The sequence below is a fragment of the Lasiodiplodia theobromae genome (assembly GCF_012971845.1).
Source record: "Lasiodiplodia theobromae strain AM2As chromosome Unknown scaffold_9, whole genome shotgun sequence".
Taxonomy (NCBI): Eukaryota; Fungi; Ascomycota; class Dothideomycetes; order Botryosphaeriales; family Botryosphaeriaceae; genus Lasiodiplodia; species Lasiodiplodia theobromae.
Window position 1 is genome coordinate 298,896 of NW_023336585.1, and position 15,861 is coordinate 314,756.

The following is a 15,861-nucleotide window of genomic DNA, read 5'->3' on the forward strand; positions in this document are numbered from 1 at the left end:
ATTCTCAACATCTCTGATGACTGTTCCGCAGCTGCTGGACTGGACCGTAGAGTTCGATTTCTGGTAGCGCGTACCATAAGTAAAATAGGTTTGGCGGCAAGGGACTAGCGAAATGTGGCGGTGCGCTGAAGCCACTTTCAGTCCGTGATTTTGCATTCTTCAGCTACATACGAACGACATCAGCCACGGATTATACCAAAGTCGGCGTGCATCTATAGGGTGAGTGACGAAATACGGGATACCCACTTTTTAGCTCCTGCTGTTTTCATCCATCGCACTCAGGCTGTCCCATATATCCGTGACGCCGCAGAACGCCTGATCCGCGAAGATCGACGTCTTTTATTAATTCCCGCTACCCGCGCGCGAGCAGGCCACCTTTCTTCCCGGCGCCCCGAACTCTGGCGTTTGCACCTCTTCAAACAGCGGCCGTGACACGACTCAAAGCAACAAAGAATCAAACCTCATCATGCTCCGGTAAAGGAAGCTACAGGAATCCATGGCCCATCGCTGGTAATTTCGCCAACCAACAACATCCAACAAGACCTGCATCATCTCCAGCCTTCACGTGCATCCAACCATCGGCCATCGTCAGTGCAACTTGCCCGAAAATAATCAAAGATGTACGAGAAAGCAACAGTCCAATCCACCGCCTACCTTGACGGTCTTCGCGGCATCGCTGCCCTAGTTGTCTTCACCTTCCACACGCTTTGGGCCTACTGCGGCTTCGTCGAATACGGCTACGGTGATGGACCCAAAAACCACCACTTCCTCCAACTGCCGTTCATCAGGCTCATCCACGCCGGCCACGCCATGGTCCCCATCTTCTTCGTCGTCGGCGGCTACGTGATGGCGCTGAAGCCGCTCCGCCGGATCCGCGCCAACGAGGTTCAAGGCCTCCATTTCCAACTCGCCGGCTCCGTCTTCCGCAAGGCGATGCGGCTCTACATCCCGGCCATCGTCACGACGTTCGTCTCGATGCTCACGCTGCGCCTAGGGCTCTGGGAGTACCCGCGGCACTTCATCATGAACCCGCGCCTGTTCAACTACCCGGACAAGCACCCGCCGCGCGCGCCGACGTTGGTTGCCGAGCTGGGCCGCTGGGCGGGCGCCGCGGTCGACCTCGGGAGGGTGTTTAGTTATGTCAACGACGGCTTCGTGCTGCCCTGGTTCAACCCGTACGACCCGCACCTGTGGACGCTGCCGTTCGAGATGCGCTCCACGCTCGCCGTCGCCGCCGCCCTGCTCGCCATCTCGCGCTGCCGCCGGGCGGCATTACGCATAGCCCTCGTCGCCGCCGCCGTCGTCTTCGCCTGCTACCTCGACCGCTGGGAGTGCGCGCTCTTCCTCTCCGGCACCCTGCTCGCCGACTTCGAGCTCTCCTTCCTGCACGACGACGACGACCCGTACGCCGCCCTGGTCAGCCCCAAACCCAGCCCTCCGCTAACCACCACCACCCTCGCCGTCCTCCTCCTCCTCTTCCTCCCATCCCTCTACCTCCTCTCCACCCCCAACCTCCGCATCGCCCACACGCACCCCTTCGGCTACTCCCTTCTCGCCACACACCTCGTGCCCCCCACCATCACCGACCCCAAGCGCTTCCTCCACGGCCTCGGCGCCATTCTCCTTCTCGCCTCGCTCCTCCTCTGGGCCCCGCTCCGCCGCCCCTTCACCACGCGCCTCGCGACCGCGGCCGGGAAGAGGAGTTACAGCCTGTACCTCGTGCACGGACCGATCTTGCACGTCGTCGGGTACGGTGTTGCCGGGCGCGTGTGGACGGCGTTGGGCTTCGCGACGGGGTTTTCGAGGCAGATGGTTAGTTTGGAGGTGGCGCGGGCGGAGAGGATGAGGTGGGCGGCGGGGGCGGGGGCGGGGGCGGTGTGTGCGTGGGGGTGCGCGTGGTGGGTGGCGGGGGTGTTGGAGAGGGCGGTGGGCGGGAGGAGGGTTGGGAGGTGGGCGGAGAGGTTGGAGGGGTGGGTTTGTGGGAGGAGGGGGAAGGGGAGCGGGATGGCTGGGGTGGAGGGGGAGAGGGGGAGGGAGTTGCCGAGGTGATGGGGGTTGGCGTTGGTGGGAGATGTGTGTTGTGCGTTTTTATATTTGTAGGAGGTCTACTCTCGATGCTATCGGAGGTTTGTTCGATTCTTCTCTGGAATCTAGCGTCCGGATATTTTCGTTTATTTTAAAATCTCGCATCTGCGTCCGGACGATAGCTTCAGCTACCCATCACATGAGCCAAGTGGTTTCCTTGGGGATGCCCCGGTCAGGGCCTTTTTTAGAAATTTTGAGCCTCACTTAGATCTAGAGCCGGGCAGCCGTTTACTCTGTCTCCGGGTTTTATGTCATCAAGTAACAAAGAGCGATATCGACGGTCTACACTATTCTTTAGCTCTGCCCATCTGTCTGCGAATGATGTTAAATCTGCATCTACATCTAGATAGTGCCTCCAAACCTGCGTAACTCGAGCGCCATTACTCGCGAATATATGTGATGGAGGCGAAGGATGCTCGGTGAGTGACTGTAGCGCGCATGCGTGAATATCTATCCCCAGCGAGCAGGCTACACTAAACCTAATTAGGCAATTAAGAGAATAGAGCAAGCGCGGCTTTTCAGACTGTCGGCCTGCCGGCATGCTTCTTAATATGCGATCGCGGAAGACTGTTTCTTTTAGCGCCCACTACGTAGGTGATTGTGACTCGTGAAGGTCAGGTTACATCACCGGTGGATGCCTATTGCAGCCCCACATCTCAGGCGCGTTTCCAATCTCTGAAAAGCGCGCCGACACCGGCAACTTTTAAAGTTCGGAACGGGTGTCATTCCCCATGTCAGGGCTTTCACCGCACCCGGTCACAAGCAAACGGGCAGCTAAGAGCCGCAGGAACGGCCGTAATCATGGGTTCGTGGGCAGCGGGTGCCGTGACCGGGTCAGGTGGTGCGGTCGACCGATTGGCTGAGGATGGCTGGAGCATCCCGCTCGGGGGCCCCACGCCCCACAACACCAGAGCGGCCCATTCCCCGCAAACGAGAAGTGATCACGGGAATGGGGTGGTGAACATCTCTCCCCACACCGAAAATCAAGGTTTCGTGTGACCGGTACAAAAAGCGGGTTCTGCTGCACTTTCCGCGCGAGATCTCGGTTTTGCATCTTCTCTCACTTTGTGACAGCGAATGCCAGCGGGCAACTATTCACCATGACAGACCAAGAAGCTGACGGGGAGCTCTACGCTCCCTCGGACAAGAGCGTTGTGCGCCAGCTGCGCGAGAACCCGTACATCCTCGGATTGGCATCAGTAAGCACTTCATCATACACATGAAAATGCTCTGGAAACTGACTTATTTCCTGCAAAGTTCGCGTCTCTGGGAGGGTTTCTCTTCGGCTATGACCAGGGCGTCGTCTCGGGCGTCTTGACCATGGAGTCGTTCGCGGCAAAGTTCCCGCGCATCTACCTGGACAGCAGCTTCAAGGGCTGGTTCGTGTCGACGCTCCTGCTGCTCGCCTGGTTCGGATCGCTGGTCAACGGCCCCATCGCAGACCGCGTTGGACGGAAAGGCTCGATGCTGGTGGCCGTCGTCATCTTCACCCTCGGCTCTGCTCTCCAAGCCGGCGCGAACTCGGTTGCCATGATTTTCGCAGGTCGCGCCGTTGCTGGGTTTGCGGTTGGAATGCTCACCATGATCGTGCCCATGTACATGTCCGAAGTCTCAACACCAGCCATCCGCGGCACCCTGGTCGTCTTGCAACAACGTAAGCAACAACCGCATTGATGAAGCCTCGATATTAGCTGACCACGGCAGTGAGCATCACGCTGGGAATCCTGATCAGCTACTGGCTGGAATACGGCACGCAGTACATCGGAGGCGCGCGGTGCGACCCGCACATTGCCTACACCGGCGGCTCATCGTCCGAGCCCGAATTCGACCCGCTCGCCGACGTCGGTCCCAGCGGCTGCACCGGCCAGAGCGAAGCATCCTGGCGCGTCCCTCTGGCGCTGCAGATCCTGCCCGCCCTCATCCTGGGCGTGGGCATGCTGTTCTACCCGGAATCGCCGCGGTACCACCTCATGCGCCAGGACGAGGACGCCGCCCTCTCGGCCCTCGCGCGCATCCGCCGCGCGCACATCGACTCGGACCTGCTGTGCCGCGAGTACCTGGCCATCAAGGCCGAGGTGCTGTTCGAGGAGTCGTACGCGCGCGACAAGTACCCGGGCAAGACGGGCGTCGCCCTCTACCTGGCCCAATACGCGTCGCTCGTGTCCAGCTGGCCGTCCTTCAAGCGCCTCGCCGTCGGCTGCTGCGTCATGTTCTTCCAGCAGTTCATGGGCTGCAACGCCATCATCTACTACGCGCCCACCATCTTCGCGCAGCTGGGCCTGTCGGGCAAGACGACGTCGCTGCTCGCCACGGGCGTCTACGGCATCGTCAACACCCTGTCCACCCTCCCCGCGCTCTTCCTCATCGACAAGGTCGGCCGCCGGCCCTTGCTCATGTGCGGCGCGGCCGGCACCTTCGTCTCGCTCGTCATCGTCGGCGGCATCATCGGCGGCTACGGCTCCTCGCTCGTCGAGCACAAGGCCGCGGGCTGGGCCGGCATCGCCTTCGTCTACATCTACGACGTCAACTTCTCGTACTCGTTCGCGCCCATCGGCTGGGTGCTGCCGAGCGAGATCTTCACGCTCGGCAACCGCAGCAAGGCCATGAGCATCACGACCAGCGCGACGTGGATGTGCAATTTCATCATCGGCCTCGTCACGCCGGACATGTTGGAGACGATCGGCTGGGGCACGTACATCTTCTTCGCCGCCTTCTGCCTGCTCGCGCTGGCCTTTACGTACTTCTTCGTGCCTGAGACGCGCGGGAAGAGTCTGGAGGATATGGACGTCGTGTTTGGCGATACTGCGGCCCATGAGGAGAAGGCGAGGTTGTTCAATATCGCGGCTGAGCTGGGCATTGTGGAGACGGTGGCGGGTGACTCGGGGAAGGCGGGGGCGAGTAGGATTGTTGCTGGGGAGGAAGCGTAGATGGAGGACGGAGGACTCTTTTGGGTGGCTGCGGAATGGAGGTATGATGGCAGGGAGGTGAGGTGAAGTTGACGGCCTTTGATACCCTTGACGAGTATTGACGATATGCGAACACGAATTACGAGATATATACCAAACTGCTTTCGATATATGGCCGGATTCAAGACGGGAGATCGAGCCCTTAAGATTCTCAGGCTCTTCGTAGTATATATCAGATTGTTACGGAGAAGGAAGCGAAGTCCCTACCTGTGTTCCCTTGATTCGTCTGCGCGGTTCGCGTCAGCGACGTCTTCTGCAATCCCGAGCTGCTTGAACATCTACATCTGCGTCCGCCTGCCAGCTTCCACTCACCTTCTCCAAAATGGGCACATCACCCAGGTAACGCCCCGGACCCTGCATACACCCTCCCCAGGTGACGGCCCAGCGCGCACGGACCACCTGCCTATAAATACTCCCTCGCTCTTCGCCCAAGCTAACTTTTCTTCTTCATCCGCTCTCTTTGCCTTTTGGCTTGGAACGAGTGACTAGTGTCCTCACTTGGGATACCTCGTTCGAGGCACTTCGGGCAAGGATGGCCCGCGAAACATCTATGGACGGAGCGCTGGCCTTACAGTCTCACTGGTGGGTCCTGGGGGCTCTTGGTGGGGTTCTGGGGGCTTGTGGGGCACTGGGGGCTTTCGGTGCCGACTACCGTTAAAGGTTGGGGTGGAGTGGGAAACTCGGCACTTTGTGCTGGGGGTAACAGATCCTCTGGGGGCTTTTTCTTTTTGACTTTTTTTCAAGTCAGCCAATTCTGATGGTCGATATCATCTGGTGTCACTCAGGGAGACGTTGTTGCATCTTAACCGATGACAACTGCATCTTAACCGATGACAAGTCTCCCTGAGTGTCACTGGAATCTGATGCATGGCCTGAAGTGTCAAGGTGACGACTACCTAAAGGTCGGGGTGGGTTGGGCTGCAGCCTTGTGCTGGGGGAACAGGAAACAGTGGTTTTACTTGAGTTATTTATGAATTCATTTGCGGAAATCATTTCTTTTGGCATCTACGTGACTTGCATGGAGTGACTTGTATGAATTTCTTCACGGAGTGTCCACACAGAAAGTGAAAGATCAACCGTCCCGAAACCGGTTCGGTTCGAGTGAGAAAAAGACCAACCAGATCGAACGAGCCTCATTGAACCAACCATCCTTCCATACCCACCGGCCTCCACCCAACCCATCCCCCCAACCAAACCAAAGTGAAGCCAACATCATTTCCTCATCATCACATTCTCAATCAAGTCCTCGAACACCCCGTCTTAGCCGTCAACTCGCTAGGGCACGCGACCTCCTCCCAATCAACAGTCGGGTTGTCGGCGTTCTCGAACCAGTCGAAGCGCCAGTAGCAGCCGTCCTTGAATTTGGCGGGCAGGTTGTCGCACTGCGAGCGGCTGGAGAAGCCGCCGTACTGGTTGCCCATGTCGATGCCGCCCCACTCCTTGGTGCAGCCGTCGAAGATGCCGACGCCGCCGCCCGGCATGGCCAGGTCGAAGTGGTTGTCGCCCAGGTCGCCGCCCGTGTTGGTGATTTGCACGATCATGGATTTGCCGGAGACGGCGGTGGAGGTGAAGGTGAGTCTGTGCGGTGGTGGTGGGTTAGTGAGGGTGTGGGAATGAGGGCGAATGACTCGAGACGGGGGTTTAAATGAAATGAGAGGGTTGGAGAGGTACGAGGAGGGGGGAGACGCGGAGATGAAGAGCAGCGAAGTAGGTTTTCACCACAAAAGACAAAAACAATAACAAAACTCACTTATAACAACCACAGCACCAGTCCGACTCGCTCTTGCCCGACAGCTTGGCCGCGGCGAAGCCGTACGACAGCGAGTCGTTAATGGCCCACGGGCTCTGGTTGGAGCAGTAGTAGGCCTCGCCGCCGTCGCACGACGACTTGGCGTCGACGTCGGTGATGGGGTTGTCGTTGATGTCGCAGGTGCCGACGGGGCTGGTCACCGACGCCTTCTCGCTCCACGCGCACGACGGCTTGCAGCAGTCCCAGTAGCGCGTCGTCACGCCGCTGGCCGCCATGGCCGTGCTGGCGCCGCCGAGGAGGATAGTCCAGGTGCGTGGGATCATGATTGGTGATGATCTGGAGAGGATTGCGGGAAAGAGAGAGGAAGTGAGAGTGCTGCTGCCTGCAAAATGATGATGTCTTTCTTTTCCTTTGCTTTTTCGTTGTTTTTCTTTTTTCTTTCCCGTCTGGACATGTCTTAGACGTCTTTTATATGGTAGCGCCTAAGATGGCTTTAACCGTTTGTGGTATCACCGTCAACTGGGAATAGGGGAAGGCCGTCTCGCACGATGTGGTCTGTCAACGCGAGTCAAGATTCGCCCGGCTATACAAGATGGCCAGATTGGTCGACGTTCCAGTTTCAACCGCTGGCACGACGGCCCGCGATGCGGTCCGCACGGTTCAGGAGTGAAAAGGTGACTTCGAGTGGGGCCCTTCCTTTGCTGCCAAGAGCTCATGATAGGCTATCGGGATTGTCGTGGCCGGGATTATCAACATGATAAATGCTCGGTTGAGCTTGCTCCGAAATTTTTTGCTTAATGGGGTTGTTTTAAACTCCGGGGAATGCCTGCAGAATGATGTTCTTTGCCCTGCCAGGGCTTATTCGCTTAGGCGCCGGCGCACGAGCCGAAGGATCCGGAATGCCCGCGGGGATTGGATGTCTGTCAAACCTGTTCCTGAGTTAAATGTGGGGTACTGACGTGAGTCTCGGTCCAGTCCATATGAGCTGGTTGCGGAGCGATTGAAATTGAAGGGCGGTGAAGAGACATGCCACAAACCGGCTGATATCGTGGCTCAATCAACCTTTGACATGTCAAGCAGTGTTGGTATAATATCTGCCTGGTGCATCGTAAGGATTAGTATGGGGCCTGCTAAGCCAATGGCCAGAGACTCACAACATTCAGTCTTTGATGAGGGGGTAAACACTGGATCCTTGTGTCAAACAGAGATGTTCCAAAAAAAATGTTGCTTTTTGATTCTTTTCCCAACCACGGTAATTCACAAATCCTGTTATGCAACATTCGCCAAACGCCTCTTCCCATGCAATCTCATCTTTCAATCTCCCTGATTAACAGTCCCGCCAGATTCAATGCTCCTCAAGGCCGTCTCGAGTCCAATCGTACATTCAAATAAGGGGGAGGCTCCTGCGTGTCCGGATCAACGCCGACGAGCACGGCAAACGGCGCTTTCCGTCTCGCAGTCGATCGAAATCGGGGGTCTAATTTCACGTCCTGCGAGTACACACACCGCTGATTCCTGTACAGTCATCATCAGCACCGGAACGAGACGCCAGCTGAGCCAGGGCAAGTTGATACTCACAGCCCCCGGAAAACAATCTGTTTACCTCACTTTCAACAGCGTGGCGCACGCCTTCCGCGAGCGGGCGGCGTACGAGCTGACGTTCTTCCACAGCGACGCCGACTTGGGCAGAGCCGAACTCTCGCCACGCTCAGCAACATCCTCATCCCCAGCCTTGCTGCCCGCCTTCTTCATGCGCGGCATCATAGCCCAGATAGTCAGCAGGGCGGCCAACAACGCGACGATGACGGGCTGCAGCACCTGCACGCCCTTCGCCTGCGCCAACACGCCCACCGCGAAAGGAAAAATCGCCGCGCCGCTGCCCCCAAACGCGGCCGCAAACCCAATAGCCGATACATGCAGATGGGCCGGCAACAGCTTCGTCGTCGCCACCACCACAGCCGGGAACAGCGGGCCGAGGAAGAAGCCCTCGATGGCGACGGCGACGGCGGACACGACGAACTGCGGGACGAGCCAGAAGAGCAGCTGGAAGCCGATGGCGGCGGGCACGTAGATGGCGACGGCCAACTTCTCGCCGATGCGCGGCGTCACGAAGCCCAGCACGACGCGCCCGACCGTGATGCCGATCCAGAAGCCGGTAGCTACCATGCCCGACTCGAAGTCGCCGCCGTCGCGCTGCCGCGTCATGAAGACGACGATCCAGCCGCCCAGCGCGACTTCGACGCCTACGTAGCCTAGCAGGAAGATGGCGGCGACCCAGCTGACGCGCGAGCGGAGGGCTTCTTTGAGGAGCTTGCCGCTGTTGCTGCCGCTGTTGTTCTCGTTGGCGGTCTCGCCATCCGCGGAAGGAGCGCTGCTGGAGGAAGCCTTGAAGTGGTGGGCCGTCGCGCCCCAGAAAGCCGCCAACGACGTAACCAGCTCGATGGCGGCGGCGCCAATCATCAGGTAGTAGAAGCCCCACCAGCCCCAGCCGGCCTTGGTGATCAGGCTGGTGGCGATGAGCGGCGACAGCACGGCGCCGACGCCGTAGATGCCGTGCAGCAGGCCCAGCAGCTCGTTCGGGTTGGCCAGCTTGCCGATCCACGCGTTCCACGCCGCGTCCTCGATGCCGTTGGCGAAGCCCGCGAACAGGAAGAAGACGATCAGCGCCGGGTACGGCGGGTGCGCTGCGATGCCGACGTATGCCGTCAGGTGGCAGAAGGGCCCCAGGAAGGCTACGCCGCGCTGGCCGAAGCGGTTGTGGATCCAGTTGTTGAGTAGTGCCGCGGCTGCATAGCCACCCAGTGGGGAGAAGAAGACGAGTGAGACGACCGTGTAGTTGAGGCCGTAGTACTTTTCGAGCTAGAAGAGAGAGGTGTTAGACAATATATCTATTGAATTGAAAACAGAGAGGCTCAAAAACGCGGGGTAATGTTCTTGAAGAGTGCAAGAGGCGTTCATACATATGGGATAATGGCCTATTCAAAGTTAGCTGTTAGCCCATTGAAGTGATTGAGAGCGAATTGAAGACGTACGCCGTATGCAGCATCGTTGCCGCCCATAACCAGAAAGCCCCAGAATGTTGCAAGCAGGCGGTAGGTGTTTGTCCGGTTGCTATTCCATTTCTCGACTACGGGCACCGCCGTGTCTGGCGGAGAGCTGGAACCCTGAGAGGTGGAGGCGGCATCGTTGGCGTCCCGTATGGGCTCCGACTTTGGATTGGGAGCTGGCAGCTGCTGCAACTCGATAGTATCTGATTGAGTTGAGGAGGCCATGATTGAAACTGTAGTGTGGAGTCGGTCGACAAGGCCCGCCCGAGCCCAATTTATAGTTTCATGGCAAACATTGTGTCATCGCACAAGGGGGACCAGCCCTGTGGGGCATCTGCGGGCTGACCTGCGGGGTCGCTAACCCATGCTGGCAGTACTGAGCGCCGGGGATCCCAGTGTGCCCAATCATGAGACGCCTACGGCAAAATGCCGGCAACAGACACAGGTACGAAGCCGTGGATAATCCATCGGTGAGGAACGCCACCTCACCGTTTTCCGTTCCCAAAGCGGAACTACTGTCCTCTGGCTGTCAGTCTTCACGCCATCCGCTGAGAAATCAACGGAATGCCATTATTCGAAGCTACTAGCCGTCAGCTGCTGTGAAAAATGTGGTCAAGCACGACGAAACTACGCCGGCGAACTAAGCTTTCAGATTAGCATCTACGGTCTATGTACGATCTTTCCTTCAGCGATTCTGAACGCAGAAACGGGGATTTCAACCGATAGATCCGAGCCCAATCGCATTATAGCTAGGCTTATGCGGCTCCAATGGCAAAAAGTCGGGCGGAGAAACAGACGTGGGGAAAACCCCGCGGCGGAAGCCATTCCGGGAAGTTGCCAAGGAATGAGCTGTTCCGGGGAAATCCATTGCAGGGAAGGAAAATACGGAGTTGTCTGTGATAGCCACTTTCGCTACAGACAGAGAAAACTCACACCAGGTGCTGTGGCGATCTGAGAGGCTTCGCCCTCCGAATACTTGGACGATGCGTCAGGAATGACAAGATTCCGGGCGAATCTTTATCCGCCTTTTCTTCCCCCGCAGTCGATGCGCTGTCTCGCTGCGCTTGGCTTCCAGGAGGAGCCACGATTCGCAGACCTCCAGGCTTTCGAGCCTGCATGGATGCGATGCTCGCCTTCCTCGGTGGACTCTCAGCCGCAGCAATGCTGTGTCGGAAAAAATTGAGCATGGCCTTGAAGCCGAGCTCAAGCGTGCGGGCGTTGATTAGAGCGACGATGACTATGAAAAGCGTGACAAAGGCTACACCGATGGTGCCGACGATGGGCAACCACTCCGGCGAGCCACTCATGCTGAAAATCGAGACAGCGAAGCCGAGCGGCAGGAAGAAAGCTGTGATGTAGGTAAAGAGGCGGATGTCTTCAGCCCCGCGCAAGTTCAGGTCGTCCCTGACGCGGTCCAGGCGATCCGTGAGCGACTGCCCGAAAGAGCGGATGCGCGCTCGGCACCGCTCCAGCTCCTGCACTCGCCGCCCGTTCGACACTTCCAACTTGGTCACCGCCGACCGGTACTTGCGCTCGTCATTGCGCGTCCACCGCGGCTTCTCTGGCCCTCGATCTTCTTCCCTGCTTTGCCAGCTGTGAATCTTCTCAAGGTTCTCGCTCAGGTCCTCTTCCAGCACCTGAAGGATGCGCTCCAACATCGCCCACTCCTCCCGGAACGACAGGTACGCGTCGCTGTCAATCCTGAACAAGGAGATGGAATCGGTGAGAGCGTCTGACAGCATGTCCGAACGCGCCTTCAGCACTGCGGCATTGGTGCTTGTGCGTACTCCGAGATCCTGCTGGACCTTCGCTTTCGCTGCTTCCAACACTTCGTTCGCGCTCTGCGTCATATCGTCTACGATCTTATCGAAGAGAAGCAGCTCGAGCACCTTGCGCTGCCTCCACAGAGGCTTGTCTCGGTCGGCTTTAGGCAGCCGCTTGTCGAAGATGATATCCTGTAGCCGCGTTCCGAGGTCTTTCTCACCCAAGGAATCGTCCGCTGGCCTACGTTCCAAGAAGTGGCATGTCCAGTACCTGTCAAAGAAATCGCCGTCGAAGCGGAATCCCGCAGCCGCGCGATCGATCATTTTGTCCCTGCCGGGGAAACCGTCAACTTCCAGAGGTGACATTTTCTCACCCGCCTCCACTTGACCAGGCGCTTTGTCTACAAGCTGGTAGTACGACAGATGGAACTCGGTTTCCCACATGTTTAGCACCGACGCAACATCATCCAAGAGGTACTTCTCGGCCTTGGCATGCCTGTCGAAGAAGGATGACAGTTTCGGCTTCTCGCCACTGGGAGCCGCCAAGCAGCACAGAATGGTGGATCCATCGTCCACACGCGGCAGCCAAACGAGCCGTTTCTTTGCCGAATGTGCCGTCCTGATCTTGCTCAGCGCTTCTTTGAACTGAGAAGTGCTGTGCATGCGGATATTACGACCGGGACTCCCGACATCATGGTGATGGTGATTCTGACGGTGCTGTTCCGACTGGGCGTGGTGCATGAAGCCGCACTTTGCCACTTCCAGGACGGTACCCCTGGTGCCCTCTTCGGCAAAAAATTTCCCATCGCGTTCATAACAGTTCCGCACAACCTCCCACGTCTCGCTACCAAGCTCGCAGAGCCACCGTCCCACGTTGTATCGGAACCGATCATCGACGCGGATCTCGTCCCACAGGTCACTGTCCGGTGAAATTGATCGTAGTAGGTCGTAGAGGTTGAAGTTTTGGTTAATTTCAAAGGGCTGAAAGCGCTCCAGCTGCGAGTCGAACTCCAGAAACGCAGGGTAATTGTATAACCACTCATCCGCAGGCTCGATAATGCTTCGGTGGTCGAAGAGGTCATTGAAAGGTACAGTCTTTTTCATGACAAGACCATGCCTCCTGCCACCATGAATTGCGGCCGTGTTAAGACCGATCACATCCTCCGTTTCGGATCTTGTATCGAAAACAAACGGTTCGATATGGGGGGTGATGACGGTCCTCGGCTCAAGCAGGCTGAACTCCTGCTTCTGGTTTTTCCCATACTTGAGAAGCGCATAAGGGATTTCGAATGCAGCGTGCCAGTAAAAGTCCCAGGTACGCTTCTCCTGGACCATGTCGGGCTCCTTGGTCACCTCGTCAAGCTGTCCAGCGAACAGTCCGCTAGGTGAAGAACTTCGGAGAAGTACCGTTGTTGCGACATTGCACATGTCCTCGGCCGATCTCTGATTAATCGCATGCCCCTTCTTTCCCATAATGATGGCTAACGCGTAACGCAGCGGGTTGTCCCACCCGGCATCCTGATTCTCTTCATGGTATCTCTGAACCTCGATTGTGCGGTCCCACGCGGCAATTCGATTCTGCCCCCGCGAGGAATCCGCCGCCGCCACCTCGAAGAAGGCCGAATTCATGTCGTGGAACAGGGCCGTATCTCGAGAAAAGAAAAGGAAACGGCTCTCCCCAGCGGAGCGGGATACAGCCAGCATCCGCTGATTCATGAAAACGGGGTTGTCTGTCGTGAACCTGCGGATTATTTGGCGCTGGGCTTCCGCAGAAGAGAAGTCTCTTGGAGGCCTCGGCCCTTCTTCATTATCCTCTGCTCTGTCAGGTCGTCGCCCCACACTTCTCCGTGTAGTCTTCTTTCGTCTCGCCCTGACAGTCTGCGGTTTCAGCAGCGAACCAAAGCCTAGGTCCTCGATGCTTCTCAAGGCCTTCCAAATCCAGACGTGGTCGTCTAGGCGGTACTCGCCCGTGAAGGCACTGGTAGGCCGAGCAAACGCGAAGCACTTTCGCCTATCCAGCGCTTCCAGGCTCTTGATCCACGGACCAACGCACTCCCGCACGTTGTCACGAAAACTGTTGTCTCTGAACGTCTTGGTAAATTCGGCGGCCTTGATGACCTGGAAAGGCGTGTCCGTCAGTAACTTGGCACCCAGCTTGGAAGAAACAGATGCAGTCGTCGACCCCGAGATGGACTTCCCCGTGGCCCAGTAGTGCGTTTCGAAGCATCCGGTTTCCCCTCTCTCAGCTTTCTCGAACACCCACTTCAAATGACCTTTGCAGGTCACTCGTATGCGCTGCATCACTTCGACAACGTACTCTTGTGAATCAGGAGTTCCGTCATACTGACTCAGTGTAGCCTGCAGGTGCTCGTAAACGGAAAGCAGGAACACAAATGCGTAAAAGCTGGCCGCCGTGACGATGCGATGGCCTGAGAAGTCCCCACAAGTGAGAGCGACGGCTGGACAGACTTTGTGCTCATCGGACACTGGAACGCTACACACAGAGAGGACATGCTCTAGGTTCCTCCTTAGGGCAAAATTCTCGTGTGGACATGGCGAGAGTGAAAGGTGTGTGAAGGGTGTTGTACGGAAGTGGTCATGCAGAGTCCTCAGAGCTGACGCAGGGATCAGAGACGACCGCCACACTGCACTATTGTGCGCTGCTTTGGAGGCGATCTGCAGCCGGTAAGCTAAGGTGATCTCCACCCGACCCGACCTGATGAATCCGGCTTCGGCTTCGTTCCTGTTGGCGATCTTGTACCACTTGTTCTCCACCTCCTCGATCCGATGCGGAACACCGTCAATGAAGAGCGCCAAAACCATGCTGGCGGTATCTGACGGTCGCTCATTTCCATCACCATCAAGCCGCTCTACCCCAGGCGGGAAGCTGGTCGAACTCGGTGAACTCGGTGACGACGACGGAGCACTGTCGTGCTGGAGAACGAGACTGTACCCATGTGGACCGAGGAACGTCGAGTACAGCTCAGCAGCCCCATAGCCCCTCTCTCGGCCCGGCCCATCAGCCGCAGTACCATCCCCACTGCGGCTCTCTTCCGCCGTAGCGAAGTCTAGCTGCCGGATCAGCACGTCCGTGTCGATCATGACGTTCGGTACGACCAGCGCATGCTCGTCCACCCTCTTGCCGGGCTTCTTCTCAAAGACATGCTGCTGGTACACCGTCCCATCGCGGACGTAATACTGCACCGAAAGCGTGAAGGGAGAATCATACCCCTTCCCCTCATCACCACGATCATCATCATCCTCGAAAAACGTAAACCTCGGCCACCGATCCCGCACGAAGTCAATCCGCGGCTTGCGCCCGTCTAGCGCCCGCATCACGTCCGACCCATCCTCCATGTACAGCCCGCATAGCGTGGCCGACGGGTTGGTAGCTAGGTCGGCTAGCTCGTGGGCCCGCTCTTCGATCTGCGCCGGCCCCGGTGTGGTCGGCAGATCGACCGAAAGGAAGCCGGAGCGACCGACGAGGCCGCCATCGATATCATGGCTCTGGACGCCGCCGAGGTAGCGGGAGAGCTGGATCAGGTTGCCGTAGACGTTGACGGTGGCGGTGGTGCCAGCGCCATCGCCGAAAGAGGTGTAAGCGTCTGTGTGGTGCTGTTGTTGATGACTTTGTTGCTGTTGATGTTGCTGGTGGATTGTTGTGGTGGGGTCGGTGGTTTTAGGGGTGGAGAGCCTTTCTTCTTTGGGGAAGGAGTATTTGGGTGGTTGACGCGCTGGCGAACCTGGAACTCGGCAGTCTTAGCTGATGAAGTTAAGGCAAGGGTAATGGAATGCCACATGGCAGTCTTTTTACGCACCGAATAGGTAAGACTGGAATTCCTCACTATCCCTTTCAGGAAGCCCATCGAATGTAGTCGGAGAGAGTACCGATTCGCCCGCGGACATGGAACGAACGCGCGTTGGCGAATGCCCGGAGTTCAAGGATGGAGACGACGGTGACATTCTCGGTGAGGGGCTCCGTGGCGGGAGAGCCGCGACCATGGATATGCTTGGGAACAACATGTTCGACATATTTGCTATGATTTTTTTTTATCGAGGATGCAACCCCTACGATACTGCGAATGTCCGTGATGGTTCTTCTCCGGCTCTATGTCCGACCTCGACCCTAGTCGCTTTTATATGGGATGGGAAAAATCGTACAGGGCTGAATAAAGGTTAGACTCTGGTCCGCAGAGCCGCATCCTTCATGGTTATCGATGTCCGCGACATCGGGGATACTCTCTCCTCTT

The 15,861-nt window shown here is 57.6% G+C and overlaps 5 protein-coding genes across 5 annotated transcripts; 2 read left to right on the forward strand and 3 right to left on the reverse strand.

Annotated features, from left to right (window-relative positions):
• Window positions 1-618: 618 nt before the first annotated feature.
• LTHEOB_3493 (D-xylose-proton symporter) lies at window positions 619-2,049 on the forward strand (the record flags this gene model as incomplete). Its single annotated transcript, XM_035512422.1, has 1 exon — window positions 619-2,049. One exon carries the CDS (start codon window positions 619-621, stop codon window positions 2,047-2,049), a length of 1,431 nt encoding a protein of 476 aa, XP_035362581.1.
• Window positions 2,050-3,185: 1,136 nt separating this feature from the next.
• Window positions 3,186-5,012, forward strand: LTHEOB_3494 (D-xylose-proton symporter protein; the record flags this gene model as incomplete). The annotated part of the gene is made up of 3 exons (XM_035512423.1): window positions 3,186-3,284; window positions 3,343-3,739; window positions 3,790-5,012. 3 exons carry the CDS (start codon window positions 3,186-3,188, stop codon window positions 5,010-5,012), a joined length of 1,719 nt encoding a protein of 572 aa, XP_035362582.1.
• Window positions 5,013-6,289: 1,277 nt separating this feature from the next.
• Window positions 6,290-7,124, reverse strand: LTHEOB_3495 (Endoglucanase v; the record flags this gene model as incomplete). Its single annotated transcript, XM_035512424.1, has 2 exons — window positions 6,290-6,629; window positions 6,802-7,124. 2 exons carry the CDS (start codon window positions 7,122-7,124, stop codon window positions 6,290-6,292), a joined length of 663 nt encoding a protein of 220 aa, XP_035362583.1.
• A 1,276-nt stretch (window positions 7,125-8,400) lies between these two features.
• LTHEOB_3496 (MFS transporter) lies at window positions 8,401-10,073 on the reverse strand (the record flags this gene model as incomplete). The annotated part of the gene is made up of 3 exons (XM_035512425.1): window positions 8,401-9,660; window positions 9,762-9,776; window positions 9,834-10,073. 3 exons carry the CDS (start codon window positions 10,071-10,073, stop codon window positions 8,401-8,403), a joined length of 1,515 nt encoding a protein of 504 aa, XP_035362584.1.
• A 704-nt stretch (window positions 10,074-10,777) lies between these two features.
• Window positions 10,778-15,574, reverse strand: LTHEOB_3497 (Mg2+ transporter zinc transport protein; the record flags this gene model as incomplete). Its single annotated transcript, XM_035512426.1, has 2 exons — window positions 10,778-15,354; window positions 15,430-15,574. 2 exons carry the CDS (start codon window positions 15,572-15,574, stop codon window positions 10,778-10,780), a joined length of 4,722 nt encoding a protein of 1,573 aa, XP_035362585.1.
• Between the last annotated feature and the right edge of the window lie 287 nt (window positions 15,575-15,861).